This window comes from Sphaeramia orbicularis, chromosome 11 (genome assembly GCF_902148855.1).
Source record: "Sphaeramia orbicularis chromosome 11, fSphaOr1.1, whole genome shotgun sequence".
NCBI lineage: Eukaryota > Metazoa > Chordata > Actinopteri > Kurtiformes > Apogonidae > Sphaeramia > Sphaeramia orbicularis.
Window position 1 is genome coordinate 14,151,285 of NC_043967.1, and position 27,836 is coordinate 14,179,120.

Sequence of the window (27,836 nt, forward strand, 5' to 3'; positions counted from 1 at the left end):
GAATCTTTAAAAAGGCTTGTGGAAATTTGTGAGGCACATATGGTGGTATTTTGACCTAGGCGCTGCTCTCTTTACTCCCCTTGAATCAAGATGGAGCTGCTCGACTTCCTCACTTGAAGAGTAATGGGAGCCATTAAAATTCAAAAGTGTAAATACCCCAATGTCTGCAACCGTCGGCTCCGTCAAGTCAAGCTGCCCTGTTGACTCTGTGGATCACATGCTAAAATTCCATTATGTACTGTGTTCATATCGTCACACAAAGACCAGATAGGTTGGGATATTGTTGAAAATGTAACAAAATTAAAATCTATATATTTTTTTGTTTTTATTTAATTCACATGAACCTTTTTACAACATGTCCACAAAGTCTCTTTACAATTTAAACACTGTAATACAAAAGCAGTTGATGAGATATGTTCTTTAGATTCGTTCTTTTTTTTTTTTTTTTTTGAACATATTTTATTTAAATAAATGTGCATCATATTTTACATCTTTCAAACACATTGGAACACAGGTGCTGTGTAAACAAATGGCAACTCAGCAGCCAATACAGTAGAAGACAGTGGAAATCCTTAAATTTCAATGTACACATCCAAAAAAAAAAAAAAAAAAACAGACAGTGAGACTTACAATGTAATACCGCAGCTTAACAGTCTTTCACCAACATAAAATATTATTTTGTCCAACCAAAATGGTTGATTGCCGGGGCCCAAATATCACTAAATTGATCAAATTTATAATGAAGTTGAGCTGTGATTTTCTCTATTAGGTATATATTTTTCAAACCCTCCTGCCATTGCTCAAGTGTAGGGGGTAGGACTTTGAGCCATGACTTGGTTATCATTTTCCTTGCCACTAATAAAAGAATTTGTATCAATTACTCAGTGGTTTTTAATCATATTGTGGATCATGTGCAATTGAATCATTGGTCCATTTTTCTTTAGCAAGAGATCAATTAGACTGAATATGTGTCACCACAACTGGATGACCTTCAACCATCCATCCTTTTCCAGGTAGATGGTGCACCACCACATTGGGGTCTGCATGTTAGTGGGTTCCTAAATCAAACATTTCCAGACCGGCGGATTGGAAGGGATGGTCCAATTCCCTGGACACCTCATTCACCAGATATCACTGCCGTGGATTTCTTTCTCTGGGGTTATGTTAAAGATATTGTGTATAGGACAAAGATACAGGACATCAACGACCTGAAGTAGAAGATCACTGATGTTTGAAACCACTGATGAGTCTATGATACAGACAACATGGAAACAAATCCAGTACCATCTGGATGTGCTTCATGGTGCCCATATACAGGGTGTATAAAAAAAAAAACTATGCATTTTGAAAAATTACCCCCAGCTCCGCATTTGATAATTTTCTTTTACGGACGTCGGTAGGTAGGGGATTTTTGGATATTTGTTCAAATTTACAGACCCAGGTTTTCATGCATGAGTGAGCAGGGGCAAATTGCACAATCCAAGTTAAAACTGGTTTGCGCGAAGTAGCAAGGGGAGTAGGGAGGGGACAATGGGCATCCATCTTGTTTTGCACAAAATTGCCAAATTACAGCATTAACACTTTGGTCACCATGTCAGTTTCACTTCTTTACCCATGGCAGCTGTTCCTGCCTTTCAAAGTTAATTCAACTTGTTTAGGCCTGAAAATGTCACTGAGGACAGGCCCAGTTAGGGTTAACCCTAACCCTAATCCCACCACTACTTCGCGCAAACCAGTTTTAACTTGGACTGTGCAATTTACCCCTGCTCACTCATGCATGAAAACCTGGGTCAGTAAATTTGGACAAATATCCACCAATCCCCTACCTACTGACGTCCATAAAAGAAAATTACAAAAATTATCAAATGCGGAACTGGGGGTAATTTTTCAAAATGTATAGTTTTATTTTTATACACCCTGTAGAGGTGGATTAAAAGAGGCAAAAACCTTCAATATTTACTTTTCATTTTGTAATAATTTCCACAGATTTGTCTTTTCATTTGCTTTTGTAATAAATTAGTTAAAATGTAAAGAGACTTTATGGACACCCTGTATTACAGATAGATAGAAATTACAAACAAATTACATCTAGAGACCAGCAAGACACTGAATAAAGCTGTAAAAGACTCAAAGTCAGAGTGAACAGTTAATAGCCTGTTGTGTTTGCAGACTGAGATTCCACAGTTATCCACCCAAGACTGATGCTCAGCCCAATATCTGTACGTCTGAGCCATGTTGTCCACATGGTAACAGTGTTTTAGGTCACTAAAACAGAGATATATATTTTAAACATCTTCCACAGTGTACATTCAAAACTCAGGTTTGTGTGTATCCACCTGGGAAACAAAGAGGTTAGAAAACTATGGTCTCACACCCCAAGTTGTCCATTGTTGCTTTGTATTATAAACGTACAGATATCGATTGTTCAAATATAGATCCTATGGATGTATAAGTTTGTGTATGACCTACAGGAGATGAAGCTCAGCACCAGCACACATGGGACACACACTCATGTACTGGTGTCATGGTGAAAACTATATAAGAATACAGTTCCAAAACCTGAACACTTAAGTTAACTTACTGGTAAGTTTGTGACAGACCAAAGCCTCTATGTCCAGTAGAAGTGGAGCAGAAGTTTGTCTACGTGTTTGTACTGGTTTATACTACAGCTGCAATATATATCATTTGAGCATCGGCATTGCGATGTGTGTGTGCACAATAGCCAAATCGCAGGTCCTGCGATGTAGGAGGCAAATGAACTCAACGTGTTCTCATCTAATTTCAAGGGTACTTGACACACACTGTGATCCACCAGTTGCAATTATTCTTAATCAGTTTGGAGTGAGACTCTGGTAACAATATTGAAAAATGAGCAACGAACAAGAGAAAATCACTGTAAACAAAGATTTGGTGCCTAAAAAAAAAGCAGTCAGTTATCTGGAATTATTTCGGCTACAAGAAGGATGATACTGAAACACGTGTTCTGTGTCCGCAGTGTCGTACACCTGACACCACAATGAGAGAAAACACAATTAATTTGTCGGGCCATTTACGTCGTCACCACACAGATATTATATCCTCTTAAGTGTTTTTTCATATCGCAATATATATTGCAAGGTTAAAAAAAATCGCAATGTCAGTTTTTTCCAATGTTGTGCAGCCCTAGTTTATAGTCATTTTTACATTGTAGTCTGGACAAAGATGTTTTCTAAAACAAATGTATGGACTTTTTTTTTTTTTTTTAAATCACGGGGTTAAATACCCATTTAAGCAAATCCCTGTATTAGTGTGGATTGGGCATTAGTCTTTACAAGCTTGGGCTGTGGCTCAACATGAAAGGACTGTGCTAAAAACGTATTTCTCAATGCAAAATTCAAAACATTTTGGTATTTCAACTAAGGCTACATGATTAATAGATTTTAAATTGAAATCGGATTATTTAATTAGGGCGATGTTCAAAAAAGGTTAATCGTCAAATCGAATATCATCTCTCTCGTGTCTCCGGGCCGCCATAGGCTCCTCCTCCTAACTGTGAGGGCGGTCTCCACAGTCTTTGGTCTCCACACACTGGTACAAAATTACCATTTGCTAAGGAGAGGGAGAAGTTCGGGGCTAAAAATAGCTAGAGCAAGTTGTTTGTGGAATTGGTATGGCTTCGATGTTTTGGATGAAGATCAAACCATTCGCTGCAAACTCAACCTGAAGGCGGTATCAGTCAAAGACAGCAGCACAACCACTTATTTCAACACTTCAAACATCATCACATGCCAGAGTGGCAGCAGTGCGTAGCATTGAAAACAACATGCCGGCTAAAACACCACCACCAAATTGAAATTGAAATCGAAATTGAGTTTTTAGAGGAAAAAAGCTGTCTTTTTTTAAATTTTTATCCAAAATCATGCAGCCCTAATTTCAACATCTACCAGATATCAACTAGACATACTAATACTGTGAAAAGACTCAGGGAATCACCTTGATTTACATGAAGTAGTGCCAGATTACTATGAACACAGCCACCTTCTGCAGATACACAGATACAACCTGAAACTCTCACAAGGTGGAAATCCTCATCACTTCAATCAGTCAAATCATTCGAGGTCAGTGTATCTGATGGTAATTGGATTTTTTTTTTTTTTTTTTTTTCAGAAACAAAAGAAAACTAGTGGTTAATTGATTTTCATTTTAAAATAGAAGAATTAAAATTGAATTTCAGGGCGTTTTTCTTTTTCAGTGTCAAAACACACACAAAAAAAAAAATTAAAAAACAGACTGATTTTCTTTTTCTATTTCGAATTACATAAAAGAAAGTTACTACTTGACAAATCAAAAAACAGACCAAAAACGCCCATTTGTTTCATTTTCTGAGACCGGATGTTGTCATTTTTAAGGAAAGAGTGCTATAGTGCATAGACATTCATGGTGGGAGCATGTCTACAATGTCCAGATTTCGTATGAACTGGAAGATTTGTACAAACCCATCATTCACATTGGCGCTCTTTCCTTGAACATGACAACATCCTGTCTCAGAAAATGAAAAAAACCTGCTGTTTTTGGTCCATTTTTCCATTTGTCAGGTGGTAACTTTCTTTTTTTTTTTTGTTATTAGAACAAGAAAATGAAAATCAATCAGTTTTTTAAAATTTGGTTTATCTGTTTTGACACTGAAAAAGAAAAACACCCTGAAATTCAATTTTTGTTCTTCCATTTTAAAACCAAAATCAGTTAAGCACTAGTTCTTCTTTTTTTTCTGAAAAGAAAATCCAGTTAACAACAGATTCACTGACCATTCTATCATTGCACTGTGGTCAGACAAGTCTACATTTCAGCTTGTTTTTAGGGAAAATGGTCATTGAAATCTACAGACATTTGTCCTTTAGACGCATAAACAACACCTTTGACACTTAATAAAACACACTGGGACTACAGTGTCCTCTAATTTACTGTAGGCAGTTAACAGTAATGAACATCAAATATAAATGTGCAGAAGTTTCATTCTCCACATTCCATTACTAACAGCAGATGCTACAATGGCTGTGTGTCTTCTGTTGTCTGTTATAAATTACACAAAGTTTCAAAGGTGACTTCAAATGTCCCACATTAGAGCTGTCAGTCGGTCACATTGTGAAATTAATAACTCCCTTAGTTCTGTGCTTCACCTGATTTTATTTTTTTTTCTTTTTTTTTTGAAACAAAAAAGAAAAAGCTCAGTTTAAGTCGTGTCAAATCAAGTATAAAATGTTTGAAAAGCTAATTAATGTTAAGACTAGCTCTGAAACATGTTTGAACTCTGTGATGTCAGAGAGTCTGAAATGAAATCTGCAAAAACACATCAGTGAAACCTTATTCTCTATCAATGTTCAGCTTTTCAAATGGAAAAGTTGAATCAGTGGGTTTTTACAACTTATGTGAAACAATGCTATGTTAGTATTTATTTTATTTTTTTACATTTGAGGAGGATATTAATGCATGTTTAATAACACCCTCCAGAAGACAGAGCTGGGTTAAGTTAGGAAGTTCTCCTGTGTCCCAGTATTTATACTTTTTTTTGCTCAGACGCTTCCAGCTCGAAAGTACTTTAATGTGAGGCAAGACAAGAGTAACACTTCATTAGGAAAGTCCTAGATAGAATATGTGTAACACTACAACAGCTTATTAGTAGAGATTCAACTATTCATGTTTCATTTTGGAGATAAACTGTTACATGTGTCATCTGTTGAACATGCTATGAGCAGGCTGTGCTTCTCACTCCTTTTCAAATATGACTTTTTTTTCTTTTTCTTTTTTTTATGTATTATTTTAAGCTTCTTTGAATTTTCATTTCTATATTATGTTGTGCAAAGAAGTCAATTAGTAGCAATCAAGAAGCTTTTCCATATTCAAAATAAATGAATAATAAAAAAAAAAATGCTAACCTAGACTGCAAATGTTTAATGTCTCAGTCATCTGATACTGACATATTATGTTATTTAGTCTCATACTGGTTCAACTCCAGTCCCTTTAGAAAGCACAGAGGTGGACGGAACTAAGCAGAGTAATCCGTGTATCATTCATTCTTTTCATATTTATAAAAATGACTCGTTATTTCTTTATTCATGTACAAATCAAAAATGATAAATCAAAAATTGAGTAGTTTTTCATTCTTTCGATTGTATGCACAAATTAAAAATTGGAAATAAGCTAATGGACCAAATGTCGGGTTTCATGTTTACATTTTTAATATCTGATTTAGTATTAGGCAGAATACTAGCAAACCTACGACTGTCCAGCTCTACACACGAAGAAGTCAGTAACTTCCGGGTCATACCAAATCGGATACAAAAATGTCAACGTGAAACCCGACATTTGGTCCATTTGCTTAATTCCAATTTTAATTTGTGCGTACAATCGAAAGAATGAAAAAAAAAAAAACTTGTTTTTTGATTTTTCATTTTTTAATGTATAGTCCCTGAATCATACAGCGTCATAACATTATTTTGGGCAATCCCAAAAAAGGAACTAACATCTGCCTCTTTTAGATGGTAAAATATGCTTTTTGGATGGCTGAAATAACCATTATTTAACAGAACATTATCAATTTAAAAAAAAACATTACATGTATGACCTGCAATATCACACTACTATGTTTTTAGTATACAAACAACAGAGCAAACTAATGAGAAAATAGAAATAAAACCAATAAGAAAATAGAAATAAAACCAATGAGAAACTAGAAATAAAACCTATGTGAATATATAATTAAAACCAATGTGAAAAAAGAAATAAAACCGATTTGAATATTTAAATAAAACCCATGTGAATATTTGAATAGAACCTATGTGAATATATAAATAAAACCTGTGTGTAAATAGAAATGAAACCAATGTGGATATTTGAATAAAATCCATGTGAATATATAAATAAAACCCATGTGAAAATAGAAATAAAACCCATGTGAATATAGAAATAAAACCCATGTGAAAATAGAAATAAAATCCATGTGAATATAGAAATAAAACCCATGTGAAAATAGAAATAAAACCCATGTGAATATAGAAATAAAACCAATATGAAAATAGAAATAAAACCCATTTGAATATTTAAAAAAATAATCTGCCATGTCTACATTAGAATAAATGCTTAAAAATACTGATACAGTACTTTTTTAATATCAATACAGTATGGTGAAATGAAATAATATACCACGGGACTGATATTTCCTTCCACCTCTAGTCCATCACCTGATTTGCTTCTTTGTTGTCGTTCTATTTCCTTCTCTGCATTCTTTTTCTTTTCGTTTCTTTCACCTTCTCCTTGTGTTTTTCCTTTGTGCTGCCCGTTTGCCACCGTAGCCTGTTCCCAGCCCATCTTTGCCCGCTCACAGTGGCAGAGAGGGGGGCTCATCCAGGGTGGTGGGCCCTGCTTGTTTGGTAAGAGCAGAACCTTTAGAACACCTCCTAGTGTTAGAACCAGGTCGTGGCGCCTTGTGAGTGTAAATCCGACCCGGTACTTGTGCTGTGGCTGTCGGAAGCCTTTCACGTGTGTGCTTTCTCCACTGACATCAGGCATGTCTGAAAGCCATTTCAGACATGCTGAGTTTGCCGTGCCTCTTCACACTCCTGTCCAACCTCTCCTTTGTCATCTCCTATAGCAGTAGTAGTAGTAGTAGTAGTAGTAGTAGTAGTGGTGAATGTATGGTTTGGATCTGTCTTCTTCCTGGTTACCTCCCTTTTGTAGATTAGAACCAGCTAGCAGCAGAAACTAAAGATTCTTTTGTCTCTGGATACGTGAGACGAGAACAGATGTTGCAGTGTGTGTGTGTGTGTGTGTGTGTGTGTGCTTTCACCCAACTGCTAAAGCATGTGTGCTCATATAGAGGTAGATGCACCATTCAGGCACTAACTGTGTGTGTGTGTGTGTGTGTGTGTGTGTGTGTGTGTGTGTGTGTGTGTGTGTGTTCTCTACAGTATGAGTCATCGGGTCTGGGCCTTATCAGCAGCAGACTGAGAACCACATTGAACCGGATCCAGGAAAGCCTCATTGACATGGTAAGACTGTAACCCTCTTCCCTTTCTTCTCCTCTCCATTCGTTTTTTTTTTTTTTTTCTACTCCCTCTCTCCCTCTTTCCCTCTCTCTCTCTCTTTTCCCCTTTTTTCCTCTTTTTACACTTGTTACCACATTTCCTCCCATTTCCTGATCCCGCGTCCCCTCTCCCCTCCTCTTCCTCTCGTATTTTTGTCCATCCACTCTGTCCATCCACTCTGTCCATCCTCTGCTGCCCGCGTTGCCACCAAATGCATTAAGGGTTGTCATTATGTGGCCAGTGGTCACTCGCTCACAAAAACACACACCCCTCCCTCAGTTTAAATGGCCATACGGGGATAGATACGTCCGCTTGCTAGTCCATTAGCACCGTCAATTACCCCTCCTTTCAGTAATACTGCATAGTGACAATTAGTCTGGAATAGTCTGGACTCTTGTGTGACGGTGTTTCTTTCTTTGCTGTGTCTCCTCTTTAAAGATGATACAAGTGTCCACTGTCTTTTGTGACTTTTGTGACTTTCGTTCGTCTCCATATCTGATAGTGTTCTTGGCCTCTGCTCAAAGAAACTAGAAGGCTTGGACTTTAATTTGCAATGCCACTGAAGTTTTTCTCCCTTTGAGCCAAGTATAAAATTCTGCTGGCCTGTGTTTTTTTTTTTTTTTTTGCTGAGGAAAAACAATGAGTTCCGTCCCTTGAGTCTAATTATGGCGGACATGTGAATGAATGGCTCACTGAATTCATATATTAGTTCTTCTGCCTTGAATGTGAATGCTAAGAATCAAGAAGCTTTTGGTTGAATTTTAATCAGTCATACACATTGTTCTTCAGTGTTTGTATTATATGCTTTCCAGCTTATGGGAGATCTACATTTAGAATATACTGCACAAATAACTTAGGCTGCAGCATCAGGACAGCTTTAGCCTGTTTTTGGCTGTTTTTCAGTACTTTTGATTTTGCCTGTATATACTACATAAAGAAATGTTTATTATACACATGTTTGGTATCTTTTTTTTCAGCACAACTTCATCTATCTCATCTGTCTTTTATTTTTTCACTTTATTACTATATCAACACAAAAAGCCAAAACACACACAAAAAATATAAAATCCGATTTGAAAAATTTATATCATCTATTGCAGGGGTGTCAAACTCATTTTCGTCCAGGGGCCACTTTCAGCCCAATTTAATCTGAAGTGGGCCGGACCAGTACAATAATAGCATGATAACAAATAATAATAAATAATGACAACTCCAAAATGCTTTTGTGCAAAAAATAACATTCAGTTATGCCAATATTTACATTTACAAACTATCCAAACAAAAAGGATGTGAATAACCTGAAAAAAATGAATTTTTTAAAGAAATATAAGTACAATTTCATCAATATTATGCCTCGACTTATCATTTTGTATACATATGCATAACAGATCAGATATACAAAGGCACAAAACATTTAATAACAGGCACAATATTGTTAAAATTGCACTTAATTTTCTTTAGACATTTCCAGTTGTTCATATTTGTTCAGATTATTCACATTTTATTGTTAAAGGATAGTTTGTTAATGTAAACATTTTCATAATTTAATGTTCTGTGCAGTAAATCAAAGAGAAAAAAAATGGTGTTGTCATTATTTATAGGTTATTATGATATTATTTTTGAGTTTGATGCCCTAACTTGCACTCTGCAAATTCATCCTGCGGGCCAGTTTTGGCCCCTAGGCCACATGTTTAACACCTGTGATCTATTGCATAAATAACACAAAGATGTTTAATGAACCTTTTCAAAGACTTTCAAAGTGAATATTGGTTCCAAATATTAGGTATATACAAACAAAATTGTAATAAATTTAAACTATACTCAAATATTTGACATGAAAGCATATCTTTACATAGGCGTTTTCTCCGGTTTTCTCCCCCCTCCCCCCACTTGCCCACCCCTGGTCCTTCCAGTTTCCACATCCAGTTCAGGTGGGGGTCATCCTCACCCTTACCTGTAATGCTAATGCATTCCATGGATTAGAATCTGCACATTTGGCCAGTTATTTCCGTTTTGAAAAAGGACAAAAAATTACAAAGATATGGTCAGAAATATAACCCCCCCCCCGACCTCATTTTCATATTTTTACTCATGTTTGTTTGCTCTGGTTTCAGAACGTCGTATCTCCGGTTGTATTTGCTTTATCAACATCAAAAAAAGTGGGAGAGTGTTTCAAGTCCACACTTTGGAATGCAGTTGTCCCCAGTGGTCTATGTGACCGACTTCCGACACTAGGATGTGTTTAAAATGTCATGTGATTCAATCACAGCCTTGACTGTGGACTCCTAAGGGTTAATGCAGCTTTATTAACCCATAGAGACCCAGTTCTACTTTTGTGACAGTTCTCAAATAAGTTTTTCTCTATATTTAACCATTCTTATGCAGTTTATTACCCTTTATTAGAATATTATCCTCTGTATTTTGCATTTTTTCTGTGAAAATCAGTAATTTTCTTATGTTTCATTTATTGATCATGTAGATGTTCATAGAAGCTCAGATAAAGTTGAGGGTTATTATATGAGAAACAGAGAAAACTGAAGAAAAAGGGACTTTTTCAGCAAACATATCAATAACTGAAGTATCTTCATCCACTGTCATTGATCCAACTCCATGGGTTTTAGTGGTGAATCAATGTTGTAGAAGATGTATCAAATATATCATTAACTGAACATAAACCAAGTGTCTCCATCCACTGTCATTAGTGAATCAATGTTGTAGAAGATGACAGTGTTTCCACGTTCACTACGGAGCCTCTGAATGTCCAAATGGGTCATATCTGATGACCATGAAAAGATGACAAACTGTATTTTACACCAATTATTCACATGTATTGATGGGATTAATGGATCAAAAGTTGTTAAACATTTAGACGGGTAGATGATTTCGGTCGACAGTGGATGTTTGGGTATTTAAGGGTTAAATTCCATCAAATATTGTAACATTTGCAACCTGAAACCAAGGAAAGGTAAAAAAAAAAAAAAAAAACAACCCTCAAACATACACTATTTCTGCTGTAACATCAATACTTTTAACACACACATTGCTGCATCAATAGGCCTGATAGTGCAATACTAAAGCATTTTTCTGACAAAGAAATCACAGGATCATGAAAGAACGCAGTTGTATCCCCTCATTTCCAGTCTCTTTCTACTGAGTCTATTAACCTTTAGTACCATAACTGAAAGAAACAGACTATTGCTCCAGATACAGTTGCCAAATTGTGTTACCACCTCCCACCAATAGATGGCGGACATGTGCCCCATCAAGCCTAACTATTTCAAGGCATGTTTCTCCTCAAAGTGAAGAAGAAAATCGAGTTTGAAAGGCATGGTCCTGAGGTGATTCAGTGAGTAATTACAGTTGAATCAGTTTTAGTTTTGATCGATAGGGACAGATTTGGCTGCTTTGCTAAAAAGCTAGTAAAACTTACTGCATTTTACTTTCTACAAATGTACAGGTTCATTTATTTTAAGGATAAAATGACAAAAAACCAAAAACACAACAAAAATGTCCATGTAAATATGTCGCCCTGTGACACTGATCTACAGATGCAGACAGACCTGATTGACATACCATATTTAGATCAAGTTTTCAGTGTAATCTTTGGTATTTTCTATTTTGGAAGTAGTAAGACCCCTTACTTAATCTAAGTGAAAGAGGAAACAACCTGGCCTATACCCTAGACCAGTGTTTCTAACTAACAGCCCTTTTCGTCATCATGAGCCCCCTCAAAAAAATTCCCTAGACCCACCAGAGGGACAGGTCCTACGGGCAACCCAGCATTGAAGTGAACTTTTAAGTCAGGCCTTAAACATTTTAAGCCAATCCTTTAAAAGGGTTCCGTGTAATATTGATATTCCAAATGATTGACAACAGGGTGTAGCCACCTACCTAAACACACCCACAGCTACCCAAAACAGAAACACATTCATGCTACGTCTGTGCAGAAGGCATCACTTACTAAATAAACTGTTAACCTTAGAATATCTTCAATTTGTCCGCTTAAAACAAAAACTCAGTCGGTCAAAATAAGACTGATCTTCACACACTCCATCAGTCAGTATTTTACATTATAGCTCTGTTAGCTTAGCTCTGTTAGCTTAACTTTGTTTTTAGACAGAAAACAGCCACAACTTGAAAAGCACTCGGAGAGCGCAGACCTCCGCCAAGGCAGATCAGTCCCACCCCCACCCCCACCCCTGATCACCATCAAAATGTAATTATTTGTTCCTTGGGCCTGTATCAGTATTTCCTGAAAATTTCATCCAAATCCTTTCATAACTTTTTGAGTTATCTTGCTAACAGACAGACAAACAAACAAACCCTGATGAAAACATAACCTCCACCATCCTTGGTGGAGGTAATAAAACCACAAATCATCTCCATTTTTCTGTACAGTTTGTGTTGTCAATAGCCACACTAAAGATCGGAACAACAAACAATGTTGGATCTGTCACAGTTTAGTCTGAACTGTAGATCAACAATAATTTAGGTTAACAGAGTAAAAGAAACACAGTGATTTACCCCATTCTTTTCGTTTAAAGTCATGTCAAGTGATGAAAACATCAGCAAAGTTTCTACTTTTATCACTGTCACTTTCTTTCACTCTAGAAGTTGCGTCTTAATGGTTCTCATCATTAGCCTTGACATTTGTTTTCCTCACTGTCAGCGACCGGCTGAATGACTCACAACTCCCTCGAGCGAAGTCTTCATTCTAAAGTAATGATACTTTTAGGTCATTTTGGGAACTTTTAAAGTAGAAACAGCACACCTTTCAAGGTCTGAATATTCAGTATGAATAAATAAAATGCAAGGTGATGTGAAGTGACTAAATCTTAATGGCAGTCATCAACTACTGTCTCACCTTTAATGCATCAGACTTTGAAGGAAGGTGAAATGAGTGGATTGATTCTGAAGGTGGGCTGTGTTGGTCATCATTACATGCATTTATAATCAGCATCAGCGTCTTCGTCATCGTTGTCTTCGTTAGCAATTCCTTCAAACATCTTCTCTGACAAAACTACTGGTCACATTCATTTCAAGTTTTATTTGTATTTCTTCCTTGGGACAATGGTCCAATCCCAATTCACCCCTTAGCCCTCCCCCTTACCCCTCCCCCTTGGCCCTTGCACTTGACACTACCCCTTGAAACGGAGTTGCAGGGGTAGGGGTTAAAACATTCTCCTATGAAATGGGACAACCCTTCGCAACCTGTTACGTCATCAGCAGTCATCGATGCCGCTATTAACAGATGCGACAACTTTGTTCTTGAAAGTATTCCCCATGCTGTCAGCCGCTGTAACCATCTCTGTTCCATGGGCTTTGGTCATATTTTTGCAGCTATCAACTATAAACTGCAGAAATGCGATCTATAACACATTGAAACGGCATTAAACGATTAAACGGTCAAATGATTAAGTTGTTTACAAAGAAAATACGTACATTTGTGTGTTTATTTTGTCACACTGCTGCACTTTTTGGCTGTGTTTACCTCCATCTTGTCAACGATTCAAACAGGATTTTGGGAAATTTCTCTAACCCCTCCGTTCGTAGAGTGATCCTGGAAAATCTTCGTTTTGAGAGCTATACAGCCCTCCGCCTTAGCCCCTCCCCTTCGTCTAATTGAGAATTGGGACAACACTACCCCTTACTCACAATGGTCCATATTTTGATGGTTTATAACATGTAAATGGTTGCATATATCAATATAATTACTATTGAGCACTGATAGGAAGTCATACTTGGACTTTTATTTGGGTCCATGACCTTTGAGCTTGAGTGACCTTGAAGGGTCAAACTCAACATCACCTATGTCTACATTTCAACAGTCTTCTTCTCTTAAACTACTGGTCAGTTTAATTTCAAATTTTAAGTGTAGCTTCCTTGGGATAATGTCTACATAGTTGTTTCACAGTTTTGAGAAAGTTAGATATTATAATTTTTGATGAATTTTTGAACTATTAAAAATTTTCCTTTACATATAACGGTCCATATTTGGATGGTATACAACATGGGAATGGTTACAGATATTCATATACAGGGGTTGGACAAAATAATGGAAACACCTTAAAAAATCAACAAAATATAATTTAATATGGTGTAGGTCCGCCTTTTGCGGCAATTACAGCCTCAGTTCTCCGAGGTATTGATTCATACAACTTGTGAATTGTTTCCAAAGGAATTTTAAGCCATTCTTCAGTTAGAATACCCTCCAACTCTTTTAGAGACGATGGCGGTAGAAATTGACGTCTTACTTGAATCTCTAAAACTGACCATAAATGCTCAATAATGTTGAGGTCTGGGGACTGTGCCGGCCATACGAGATGCTCAACTTCATTAGAATGTTCCTCATGCCATTCTTTAACAATTCTAGCTGTATGGATTGGGGCATTATCATCTTGAGGTGAAGGTGTTTCCATTATTTTGTCCAACCCCTGTAGTTACTACTGAGCACTGATAGAAGTCATATATGGACTTTCATTTAATTAGTTGAGTTCCTCCTGTGAAAATACCACCCACTTCTGTTGGGAGATTGATCTCCTGCATCAAGACCACAGGACTCTAACATAGTGGCTGAACCTGACAACCTCACAAATTCAAGTTGGTATTGATTCTTGATAGAACATGCCATTGAGATAGCGGAACATTGGCCATATTTTTGTGCAGTAGGAAGCAACACATTTATTTGTCAGTGCAGTATAATGGCGTTTTGCTGTGATGGTGACGCCTGCAACTTTACTTTGATGTTAAGGGGGGGTTGCTCGAGGAGAAGGAGAAAACAGAACAAAGTCAAATAAAAGAAGAAGGCAGAATGAAAATAAGAAGACAGAAACCCGTGGAAAAGAATGACGAATGATCTCTAAACTTTAAATTGTGTTAAGCAGTGTACTGCAGTAACACGTTTTCTCCCCTCAGGGTGCAATATAGCAGCTATTTACACCTCAGTAATTTTCAGGACAAATTGTGAGCTATTTCCAAATGTCAGATTGGCTGCGGCTGCAGAAGCAGAGAGTGTGTTTATATCCTCTGAACTGTCGGACTGATCAAATGGACATGTGCGGACAAATAGATAGACTGAGAGGAAGAGTGGGGGGGTGGGCTGTGTGGGTGTAGGTGTGGGAGTGGGATTCCCAGGAGACAGAAACATGCTAAACCTGCACCACAGCGATGCACAAACCCCCTCTGGATAAACATCACGTCACTTCATAACCATTTTCAGTTGATTAAAATCGATTTAAAACTACCTCAGAGGAAGAACAGAGTTGAGAGAATCCAGCTCCGATATATTTGCAGATGCTTTTAGTCTGTTCTTTCTCATATGCTAAACTATTTCAGCTCATCTCAATAAATCATTCAATGTTGGGGGGTGGGGGTGGGGGGGGGGCGCCCTATTTTCCAAACTAACACAGCCTGCCCATTTTCATTTTTCCATCTCCTTCTCAGTCTATTTCTAATCTTCTGTCTTCCACGTTTTAAGTCTCATAGCACACACTCTTACCAGTATACCAGATACCAGTATCGGGTCCGATACTCAGCGTGTGTTCTTGTACTCGTACTCCTAAAAGTACTCCGATACAACCGCACCGATACCACTTACGGCAGCGTGACGTTCACAGTTAAGTGCAGTAGGTACGCAACAGAGGAGTAATGTCAGCAGTGTGGAGGCTTTTCAAAATAAATGATGGTGACAAAAGTAACGCTGACTGCAAGTAACGTTAAAGATGGAGCGTTCTGTCCATCCTCTGCGTACATTCCCTCCATTTTGCAGGTGTTCACGGATGCGTACCCAGACGGAGAATACCACCGGGAACCGTGGAGGTAGAGGATCTGTTCAAAGAGCGACTGTGTGAGTTAGAGAAAAACTACTGACAGATTTATGACAACTACCCTCATCAGTATCAACATTAGTATCCACATTAGTGTTACCTCATGTTTGTTATTACTAACTTTCTTCTTCTCATAAAACTTTACTTTTCTTCATGGTATTTGTCCAGTATGGTTAATTACGAGTGGCGCCCCCTGGTGGATTGATTGAGAAACACTCATTCCATCACATTAAATGTTAGTAGCAACACTTTGTTCCAGTCAGACTAATGACAATGACAATAAAGCACATTTACAAAAGGAACTAAGAACTGTAATGGGATTATTAAGTACTCATATCAGTACTCAGTATCAGCAAGTACTCAAATGTAAGTACTTGTAATCGTACTCGGTCTGGAAAAAAGTGGTAACGGTGCATCCCTATGAATATACAGTATTTACCTGTGAAAACACACTTAAGTCTGTGTTTTAAATAGCACTCAAATTACCAAGCTTTAATGGAAGCCACGCCGTATGTATTCCAACTTGTTTAAAGATCTATAGGTTTATTAGACGTGTGGGTGAAAATGTGTGAGTGTTCTCTTATAGAAGATGAACACACTCCCCCACCTGCATACAAATACACAGACCCACCCACTCCAGAGATTGCAGCAGAGCACACATCATTTGTAAACAGATTATAAAGTTAATTGCACACTGCGTTTCAATTGAGCCATGGAGTCCTTGTGGTTTTGTTCCCTTGATTTGACGTCGCAACAGTTTGATTCCAAAAGCAATGTGCCGGTAATGACTCTGGGTCCCCGATGAACGGCTGCAAGATTTCATCTCATCTCGTCTCAGGTAGAAAGTGGCTTCGGCTTAAATTGTGAGCTCCCGAGGGGGAGAAGTAAAAGATCATCCCCCTAGTTAATGTTGTATTTTCTTTTGCCTCCTGCATTCTTGATTACGTTTCTGAAACCCAGTCAGTTGTCAGGGTTTTGCAGTTTCCATTTCCAGTTCGCTCACTTTTGACTTTTGAATATTTTATTTAGTTTGGAATGTCGGGAGGCGAGAAGAAACTTCTGAGTGACAGAGATACTTCTAAATAAAACCGCAGTTATATAATGTTTTAATCAACTGTGCTTGTATGCACCAACCCCTTTTTTTTTTTTTTCTCATTGCTTTTTAATGACTGTAGTTATTCTTAAGGCTCTATTATTTTGCCAAATTTGCATTATTTTATCCGTATTGTGTATTTTATTAAATAATCAGCTACAGTATATTGTGACTGAGACCCTCATCTTAATATACTGTAAGAAAGAATACAACTACAGCTGCGAATAATGGTTCTTTTCATTGCTGTCTTTGTTCATCATCATTGTTTCAGTGTTAGACAATGATGAAAAATTAAAAAGAACAACATGTCATCCTTTCCTTAAATGTCTTTTTGGTCCGTAAGCTAAAGAGTTTCAGTTCAATTGACAGAAAATATCCTGACTTACAATGCCTGAATCAGAAATTATAGACCTTTTTAAGAAGAAATTACAAATAATCAATTGTATAAATAATTGATGATTAATTTCATTGCTGACGACTTATCAGGTAATTAATTGTGATAGCTCTAAATAAAATACAGTGCAGTGCAGTACAGCAGTCTTGTGTAAACAGAGGAGTCTTACACTTTGGTGACATTGAATATGCAAAATATGTGGTTGACTTACGTGGCTGTGCAGCAGAACGTACAGCATGAAGCCAATACAGAAGGATCTTAAAGCTGCAATACCAGTTGGAGCTGGATCCAAAAAGCCCCGGCCCCCAAAGGAATATATGGAAATTTTCTCGAGAAATAATAAGTCAGTCTTTTTTTTTTTTTTTTTTTTTTTTTCCAGGACTCATTCCAGTCTTATTCATTTTACTTGGACCTTTAATAAATGATCTGGTCCATCTCTAAATTTTTCCTCTGTTAATCAGATCTCAGGTCAAATAGAAGGCTGTGATTATTACCATGCCGGGCTTTGATTGACAGGTTCGTATGATAGCTCGCTCGCTCATCTGCCAATTCACTTTCAGAATTTAGGTTTATTTAATAACATTTTTTCTGGACAGATAGCTCCACTGTAGTTGTGATTAATTGGTTCCATTCATAAAACCATGATACAATGACTTTGGTATTCAGTGCTTGGTGTAGTTTTTTTTACTGAGTCAGTAAGCTAGCATTTAGCATTTAGCATTAGCTCACCTTTGACCCTGTAGCTACCCGATCTGAACATAGAAACCAGATCGGTACCCTGCATGCACGAAATTAGGTCACATCTGTCATTCACTGTTGTCATTTACAGCTGATTCCACATACATAACTGTTAATACAACAATAATATATCAAAATAACATGCCACCATTACATGAAATTCACAGTAATTTTTGTAGTTTCTGTAGGAAAAACTCCAGCTACAGTCTTTTCTTCTTCTAGGTGGTGGACCAGACCCCAACATCTCATTTTTGATCAATACAGAGAAGCTGTGTGTGATTTCTTTGCATGATGATATAGTAAAAAAATCATTCAAACTCCATAGAAACATTTTTTTTTCATTGCCTTGCACACTGGCATTAAATATAGTCTTTTAAACACTATTAGTTTTGAGCAGGCAAACCGGCAGGGCAGCTAAATGATAATGAGCAATTGGAGTTAAGTTTCATGGACAACTAGGGGTGTGTATTGGCAAGAATCTGGCAATACGATACGAATCACCATGCTAGGATCGCGATACGATATATCACGATATATCATGATACTGTTAAAAAGGCAATTTTTTATTGGTTTTGTTTCTTTTTTAAAAAGATTATCTCCTGGAAGAATTGAATTACAACAGAAATATGCACAAATACAAAACACATTTTTATTTGAGAACAGGATCTAATGTTATATCACAAAATATTCCTCTATTAAAACTTAAGTTATGTTTTTACAGACGTTACAGTTTAAGATCCTGTTCAAATGTTCATATTCTATTAGTTCATAACTGTTGTCACAACATAAAATATAAACAACAAAGACAAACAAAAAACTAAAATGAACCTCTGCAATATCTGCATTTGAATAAATACCTAAAAATATCAATACAGTACTTTTTAATATCAATATCCGAATAGTGCTTATGTTATGAATTGTAATCTTTTTTTTTTTTACCTGTCATTTGTCATTTTGTTGGGTCGTAGTTAACAGGAAACAGAAACTTGGCTAAACTGTCAAAAAACAAAAGCTATCTATAAGCTATTTATTGATGATAAATAGATAGTTCAGTGCAAATACATAGACCCTTTATAGTTGTTTGTGTTTTCTTAAAGGGTCGCGTACACATCATGTGAAAATAAAGACATATAACACTGGGGTATTTTTACGTTTCTACGTCAATCTCTGTGGTAAATTTCCATTACGTAAGACATTGTTTCCATTTTTTCCATGCCTGTTGTAACCACTGTCATTAATTCTAATGGAGGATAATGCTGTATAATAGCCTCCACATATGTTGCATGTTCAGTATAGCCACGGGGTCGGTTTGAATATGTATCCACAACAGAGTCATTTGGGAAGAATCAGCTGTTCTCTGTTGTGTAAAATAATGATAGGTTATTGCGCATATTATATAAAACTGTTATAGGTTTATATAACACTTTGTTGGTTGTTCTTGGTCACATTAAGCCAATTTTTATGTATACAAGCCAGTATCACAAATCGCATATTTCCCTCCAGGGGGCTCAGTGCAGCTTTCGATGGCAGCGCAGTGTTAGAATAATACCGTGAACCCCATCTGTGGCCATCTTGTCACTGCCAGAAAGTTCACCCGTGACAGCTGTTGAGAGGCAACGCTGCAGGCAGGGGAGCATCCACGGGACGGCATTTCTAATGAAGGCCACCGTCTTTTAACTCCTCTCACTGCCCAAACTACCACTATTTACTTTTTCAATCAACCAGTATATTTTTCCGTTTGCCTCTCGTTCCTTCCATTTTTCTCCTCTTTACTTGTCTCGTCTCTAATTGCCTCCTTTTCTTTGACGGCTGTGTGTAAGTGATTGCATGCCTTTTTAAATTGCAACGCTAACAACTACTTCCAGTGTTCTATACAATTTGCCGGTGCTTATGATTGAATATGTGATGTTAGATTTGGTATATATGTTCATGTCCCAATCAGATGAAATCAGAAGGATGGGAATGATCATTTCCTCCTTTCTCTGTTTGATTCGAGTCTTGAAATTGTTAAGGTCGATCCACATCAGTGTGATGAGTTGATTATCTGTGTGTGTGTGTGTGTGTGTGTGTGTGTGTGTTTGTGTGTGTGTGTGTGTTTGTGTGTGTGTGTGTGTGTGTGTGTGTGTGATGGTATTGTAGAGAGTGGCTCAGGCTTTTTTCAAAGCTGGAAGTATGATAGGAATGTGAAGCTGCATTGGCAGTAACAATCTGCTTTCAGAAATGTATGCATCAGTGTGCTTGCACAGGTCTTGAAAGTCTTCAAATGTATGGAATTTTGAAACACTGTTTTCCAGACCTTGAAAAGTCTGGAATTTTGTCAAACAGTATTAACCCTGTAAAGCCTGAACCATTAAATCATTGACAGAAAATTCCAGTTCTTTGAAACTGGAGCCTTTATTGGTCCTTCTGAACAACCTCCAAAAATGTTTTCAAATATCAATTTCCATGAATTTCCATTTGTATCATATTTGGTACATCAGGTCTTAATGCTCAAATGTTATTATTTTTGAACAGACAAAAACATAATATAACACAAACATATCTAACAAACTGGTAATTCCTTTTCAAAATTGGCAATGTTCTGCCTCCTTCCTCATTAATGACAGTCTTGAAGTGTCACTGGAAAGGCCTCTGGTGAATGAATCCCTCCCCCCTGGTGGATTATCCATGTATTGCATGTATCTAATTGTATACATCAGGCTTTTCAAGAAAAAAAAACATCACACTGATCATGTAGAGGGCTTCAAAACTCAGGTATCAAATATGATACGTTTGGCATTATAGGGTTGATAAAATATAAAAAAAAGTTTCTCTCTTAGTTGAATTTTAGAGTATGTCCAAAGGCACATAATCTTGAAGAAATACATGAAGAAAGCATATAAAAAACTTGATATGATTTCGTTAACCTGTCGGTACTGGAATGATGTCCAATCAGTGCTTGTGTAGCTGATGTGTTCAACTTGAGGAGGCCGTCATTCATCATGTGTTTGAATCCAGGAAGCAAACATTACATTTGTAGGAACCTGTGAGAAGACATGACATTCACTCATCTATGCATTCATGCTTTTATATGCCTGGCTGTGCTCTAGTGAAACTTGTTTGTGTGATATTCATGCACTTTTGTGATTTTCATATGTTCTGAAAACGTTTCTGTCAGTAAAACATAATTTAATGCGAATTATTCATTCATGCATACATTTATGAAAAATGAACTTTTCTACTACACACAACAGGTACAACCTCAATCAAAAAAGATGGCACACAAGTATAAAAGTACTTAAAGTCAAGGTCTGGGGATAGAAACAGAAAAAGATGGTAGTTTTTTGGGGGTTTTTTTTCCCACATTTTTATCAGTATAATACAATCCAATCTCCTCACGTTGAGGAGCAAGAAAAGACACAAAAGAACAGAAAACAAACAAATGAAAAGAACAGCCTGTGTTTGTGTCAGAATGTGTTTTGGTTCCTTAATAGACACATTTTTCCCTGAATGTCAGCCATTTCCCACAGTTTTTTGTAGAGATTTTCTTTCAACTTCAGTTTATATGTAAGATGTTCCATGACAAGTATATCATCTATGATTGAAAGCCATTGTTTATAAGACGGTGCATCAGTCTTAAGTCAGTTCTTTGTTAATGGCCTTCCACCAGGAGGATCTTGACAAGATATCCATTTCCTTTATGCACTGTTTCTTCCAAATGTCCGAGGTAAAGAACAAGACAAGAATTTGGGATTGTATATCTCAACACATCACAGAGAGCTGAGTGAACCTTCCCCCAGAAGGGTTGAATATTTGTGCATTTCCAAAACATGTGAATCCATGTGATTACAAAGTCTCTAATATGGCTGCTAAGTGTTCATTTTGTTTACTTTTAATTTTAGGTGAGAAACAGATAATAGTTTTTAAAAAGTTTGGAATTTTTATTTGGATAAAGAGCAAACACCGTGATAAAGAAACACATTCAGACAGACACAAACATAATGGATGACAACATACAAACTAATACTAGTCCTGATGTTCTGTACGTCACGTCTACACTGATCTCCCTTCTGTCCACACTTTTCACACTTCCTTCGTGTCTGTCTCCAAGTAGCAGGGTGCTAATCCCTGAGCATGTGTTGTGGTTGTGGTTCACTGCATTGGTTTGGCACAGCGAACGCATGCTGTCGGTCTGCGTCTCCTGAGAAGCACTGGTTAATGTCACACACACACACACATATATACACACAAGCTCTGTTTTTTCTGTTCGACTCCACACTAAAGCCAGTCATTAGTTGCGCGTCTCATGAGGGCACATCACTGTCCAGAACGTTCTCTTTGTTGTGGCCTGCTGTCGCTCTCCGTGAGCATCGCAACAGGCCAGAGGGGATTACCATTTGACAGGGATTATACATCATAATTAACATTCGTGCTGCAAGTGTGAATACTGTAGTTAGCAGAATATCACAAGTATTGACCAAGTATTATAGCTTGACTGGAACACATACACATAGATGAGTGCAGAGAAACTACAGATCTATTTATCTATTTATGTCAATATACAGCTTAATTTGATTTCTTTGTTTTTTTTCTGATAGCAAATAATAAGCGAACTAAAAAAAACCTTAATTTTACTTCACGTACTGTATTTATTTCTCTAGTACTGGAGTTCAGTATCTTGTACATACCTAGTGTTTTTTTTGTTTTTTTTTTTGCGACATCAAAAAAAATTTTTTCACTCCGGTTTTACAGATTTCATGAAAAATTGGTGATGAACGTCATACGCAGTTTTAACAATATTATGCCTCAACTTATCATTTATATTTCTGCATTACAGATCATGTCTACAAATACACAAAACATTCAGGAACAGGCAGAATACTGTTAAAATAGCTCTTCTTCAGACATTTCAGGTTCGTATTTGTTCAGGTTATTCACATGTAATTTTTAAAGTCTAGTTTGTTAATGTGCACTACCAGTCAAAAGTTTGGACTCTCCTTTGCATTTAAATGGCACGAGATGGACCACAGATGGTCAACAAGTGCTCAGCATCACTGGGAACTCCTTGAAGACTTTTGGAAAACATTTCAGGTGACTACCTCATGAAGATCATCGAGAGAATGCCAAGAATGTGCAAAGTGGTAATAAAAGCAAAGTGTGGCTATTGTGGCTATTACATTGAAGAATCTGCAATGTAAATAGTCATGAAAATAAAGAAAAACCAGGTGAGTCCAAAATTTTGACTGGTAGTGTAAATATTTTCATAATGTAATATTATTTTTTCAAACTGGCAGCTCATTCAGGGTGTACCCCACCTTCTCCCATAAGTCACAAGGATAGGCTCCAGTGACCCTAGCGGGTTCAGATGATGAATGAATGAGTGAATATTATTTTTTCACATTAAACCAACAAGAAAATTTGGAGTTGTCATTATTTATAGGTTATTATGCTATAATTTTACCTGAGGTCACAATTTGTCTGTATGTGGAAACTAAACTAAAATGAGTTCAACACACTTAACTGTAAATATCTTCAGTGTAATTTTTGTGCTTTGCAAATTCATCCCCGGTTTGGCCCACGGGCCACATGTTTGACACCCGTGATTTAGAGTGAGTTGAACCTGCTCTTATCACAGCTGACCCTCAGATACTTTTTTGTTGACTCACCGTTTTCCTTAAAGGTAGGGTAGGAGATTTTTTCCTGGAGCATTTTTTACTATATTGCTTAAAATCCCCTTCACACCCCAATTACAACCAATTAATTAAATGCTCTAACACAATAGTAAGAAATTTTAGTCACCTGTGGAGTGGACAGGACTGAAAAAACACCATCCAATCATTTTAACCGGCCCATCGAAATGATTGAACGGTGATATGTCTATCAAACTCAACTGCCATTTGTCCCTCCCCCTTCTGTATGAACCCCTCTTTGTGCATCAATCGTGCGTTCTGAGGTTTGGAGCACTGGTACAGGAAATGGAGCCAGAGCTTGGCTATATTAATTATATTAGGATGGAAAGTTCACTAGCAGACTGTTTTGTCACTAACATAAATCACTAGGAAATGTAACGTTAGTCAGATAGGTATGAATTAGGGCTGTTCTGCTGACAAACATAATAGTGAAATGCACAGATGACAGCGTTCAAAGCAAACTTTAGTGGGCTGTTAGCCTGACATCAGTCTCAGTGCAATCAGCTGTTCTTACTGTTCTTACACACACAAACTAGGGATGCACCGATACCACCTTTTTCCAGACCGAGTACGAGTACTTACATTTGAGTACTTGCCGATACTGAGTACCAATACAAGTACTTAATAATCCCATTCCAGTTCTTAGTTCCTTTTGTAAATGTGCTTTATTGTCGTTGTCATTAGTCTGACTGGAGCAAAGTGCTGCTACTGACATTTAATGTGCTGGAATGAGTGTTTGTCAATTAATCCACCAGGGGGCGCTGCTCTGAATTAACCATACTGGACAAATACCATGAAGAAGAGTTAAGTTTTTTGAGAAGAAGAAGAACAAAGTCAGTAATAACAAACATGGAGACGACAGAGGCAACACTAATGTGACACTAATATTGCAGCATTTTCACTGGTCAGGTTTAAAAGCGAAGCTTCAGCAGGTAGAGAAAAGAGAAATGAGCAATAAGTTTCGTTTTCACTTCCGCTGGTGGCGGTCCGCACCGCTCCGTACTCCCATAGTATTATAAGTAGGATGGAAACCGGCCCAGCCCTGGGTAGTTGTAAATCTGTCAGTAGTTTTTCTCTAACTCACACAGTCGCTCTTTGAACAGATCCTCTACCTCCACGGTTCCCGCTGGTATTCTCCGTCTGGGTACGCATCCACCAGCACCTGGAAAACAGATGGAATGTACGCAGAGGATGGACAGAACGCTGCGTCCGTATCTGTTTGTGTCTTTAACATTACTGTCAGTCAGCGTTACTTTAATCACCGTCATTTATTTTGAAAAATCTCCACACTCTTCATACTCCCCACACATTATTCCACCGCCACATACCTGCTGCACTGAACTGTGAATGTCACGCGGCCGTAAGTGGTATCGGTGCATTTGTATCGGGTTACTTTTACGAGTACGAATACGAGTACAAACACTGAGTATCGGAGCTGACGCCTGACACTGGTATCGGATTGGTGCATCCCTAACACAAACACAAGACCAAACTCTCCCGCACAGTTAACCAGACCAGCAAAATCATCAAAACACCACAAACCCCCCTCTCAGAACTGTACAGTCGGTCTGTGACCAGGAAGGCCACCCTGATCACAGAAGACCCCTCCCATCCCCTCCACCACTGCTTCCAGCTGCTGCCATCAGGTAAATGCTGTAAAGTTCCACTAGCCTGGAAGAACATCGATAAAAAATCCTTGATTCCCTCCACAATAACTACACTGAGTAATCTAAAATGAACACTTTGCTGTTTTTAACTGCACCCCTCCTCATTTTTAGCATGATTGCACCTGAATGCTGTTTTAATGTGTTTTGTTTAAATGTTTGTGTCTTTAGTGTGTTGCTGTATACAAGCCAAGCCTTTCAAAGAAGAACTTCTGTCACTTGTGACAGACAATAAAGTTTATCTATCTATCTATCTATCTATCTATCTATCTATCTATCTATCTATCTATCTATCTATCTATCTATCTATCTATCTATCTATCTATCTATCTATCTATCTATCTATCTATCTATCTATCTATCTATCTATCTATCTATCTATCTATCTATCTATCTATCTATCCCGACATTATTTAGAACATGTATCAAAACAGCAAGTGAAAAGTCCAACTTCTAATCTAACATACTGATATACAGATACAGACCTGAATTCAGAGGTACGCACAGATTCACAGAGGGCAGGGTGAATCGTAAGAGTGGGGTGTTGTTGGGGGGTGGGGTGTCGTGAACCCTTGGGAACACACATTGCGCATTCCTCTGGAGTTGTGGCGTCGGGGGGAAGTCTGAAGAAAGGGGTTTGGACTTGTGAATTGTGTATTTTCAAAATGTTGCTTGCTCGAACCGTTTTTCCAGCACCTCCAACCCCACCTTTAAATAAATAAAGGAAAACCACTATTCACACACACCAGCTTTAGGTCACACACCTCACATGTGATAGGTTGGGTGTCTTAAACCTTTTGGCAAATGGAGTCATCAGAGCCCCGGTGTGACATACAGTTATTTAAGTCCTACTGAAATAATTTCTTCATTCCAGATTCTCCAAACCCAGGGTCACCCACTTTTCAGTTTGTTGCCTTCATGCCCAGCTAATGGAAGGAAAAGGCATCCTTTTCCTCTGGTATTGTAGCTGCTTTGTTGTCCTGGAGCGGATGAACACACCAGCAGCCATGGGAGAAGTTGCCAGAAATAGGTTTAGAGGGACTGGGGGGTGTTGCGCAAAATAAATGAAAGCCCTAATCCCATTTGACATTCATCTAATGATAACCAAATTTCTAGTATTAGAGTGACAAAGAGGTGCAATAGGATCCACTTGACAGTAATAGCTTGGCAGCCAGACCACTTGACTTGGCCATAAATCTCCATGGGCCAGAGTGAAGAGGAATAAGCAGTCAATCACAATAGATTGAGACACTTCAACTGAGAGATCACTTTTCGATTTCCCAACTGTGAACTTGCTCTATGACAAGGGTGATTACAGAATCGAGCTGTTCGAGTTACTGACTGAAACAGAATCAGTACAGTGTCTTTTATTACACATGTTGACGGGTAATAGGATTGTAAAGCTGTCACTGGTTTGAAAGTTTTGCTGTTAAGATCCAAAATGTGATTTTAGAGCTTCTTTTGTGAGGGAGTGTTAGCAGTAAGACCTTGGATTTGTGTGGTGTTCAGGAAAAGTAGAGGTTGAGCTACAGCAGAGACTGATGCTGTTACTATAGTCGCTTTTCAATTGGACATCTGCGCAAAACTTTACCTATATTTACTAAAGGTTGAAAAAACGGAAGTGCTTTCTGTAATGCTGGTTTTTCCATTAAATCACAAATGCGATGATTTGTTTATTTATTATCACGAGATGACACAAGAAGTCATTCCATAAACATGGCGACGAACGTAAATGTCGTGTTGATTTACAGATATATTCATTATTATTATATATTACCCCTCTATTCCAAACTAAATTAAAAACTGATTCAGTTTCCTGGTGTGTCCACACATACCGCGCCATGTTTCTTTTAAAACTCTTCTTCTTTCTTTGTTGTAACGTCTGTCAACATCCGGTTTGTTTTATTCACATGACTCTAGTTGCGAAAAAAGGTCTTTCCATTGCAGTTTTGTGGGGTATACCAATTGCGCTACGACCTAAAAACCACTTCTTGCCAGCGCACAAACTTTTAATCGAAAAATGAGTTTCGGCGAAATTGTGGTTTTCTATTAGGTAAATTTTTATACGCAAGTTATAGTTGCACAACTTGAGGGTCAATGGAAAAGCGACTAATGAAAACTGTTATTTAATCAAGTTTATATCATGGCTGTGTATCCCATGAATATCAGTGGTCTGTTGTACAGGGTGTCCACAAAGTCGCTTACAATTAAAAAAAATTATTACAAAAGCAGTTGATGAGATATGTTAATCAGATTTGTTCTATGTACTCAGTGGTTATCAAAGTTTTCAATTGCATTGCATTTGTATTGAATTGGTCCAGTTTTCTTCAATGACAGATCAATTACTGCTTATGTTCACCTTGACCTTTTGACTGAGTGTGTGTCACCACAA

General features: G+C 37.5%; 1 protein-coding gene and 1 long non-coding RNA gene across 3 annotated transcripts in view; one reads left to right on the plus strand and one right to left on the minus strand.

The window, feature by feature from the left end:
- Positions 1–27,836, plus strand: part of vps50 (VPS50 subunit of EARP/GARPII complex) — a 303,387-nt gene that overhangs the window by 215,791 nt on the left and 59,760 nt on the right. Inside the window, exons 22-23 of one of the 2 annotated variants that reach the window (XM_030147933.1) lie at positions 7,329–7,406; positions 7,944–8,024. In XM_030147933.1, coding sequence (XP_030003793.1) covers positions 7,329–7,406; positions 7,944–8,024 — 159 coding nt within the window. The remainder of the gene's footprint in view (positions 1–7,328; positions 7,407–7,943; positions 8,025–27,836) is intronic. The other variant, XM_030147934.1, reaches the window with a different exon arrangement.
- LOC115428763 (uncharacterized) lies at positions 361–27,795 on the minus strand. The gene is made up of 3 exons (XR_003936680.1): positions 27,669–27,795; positions 5,702–5,710; positions 361–386 (listed from the first exon to the last, which is right to left on the minus strand). It is a non-coding gene; the product is annotated as an uncharacterized LOC115428763 (long non-coding RNA).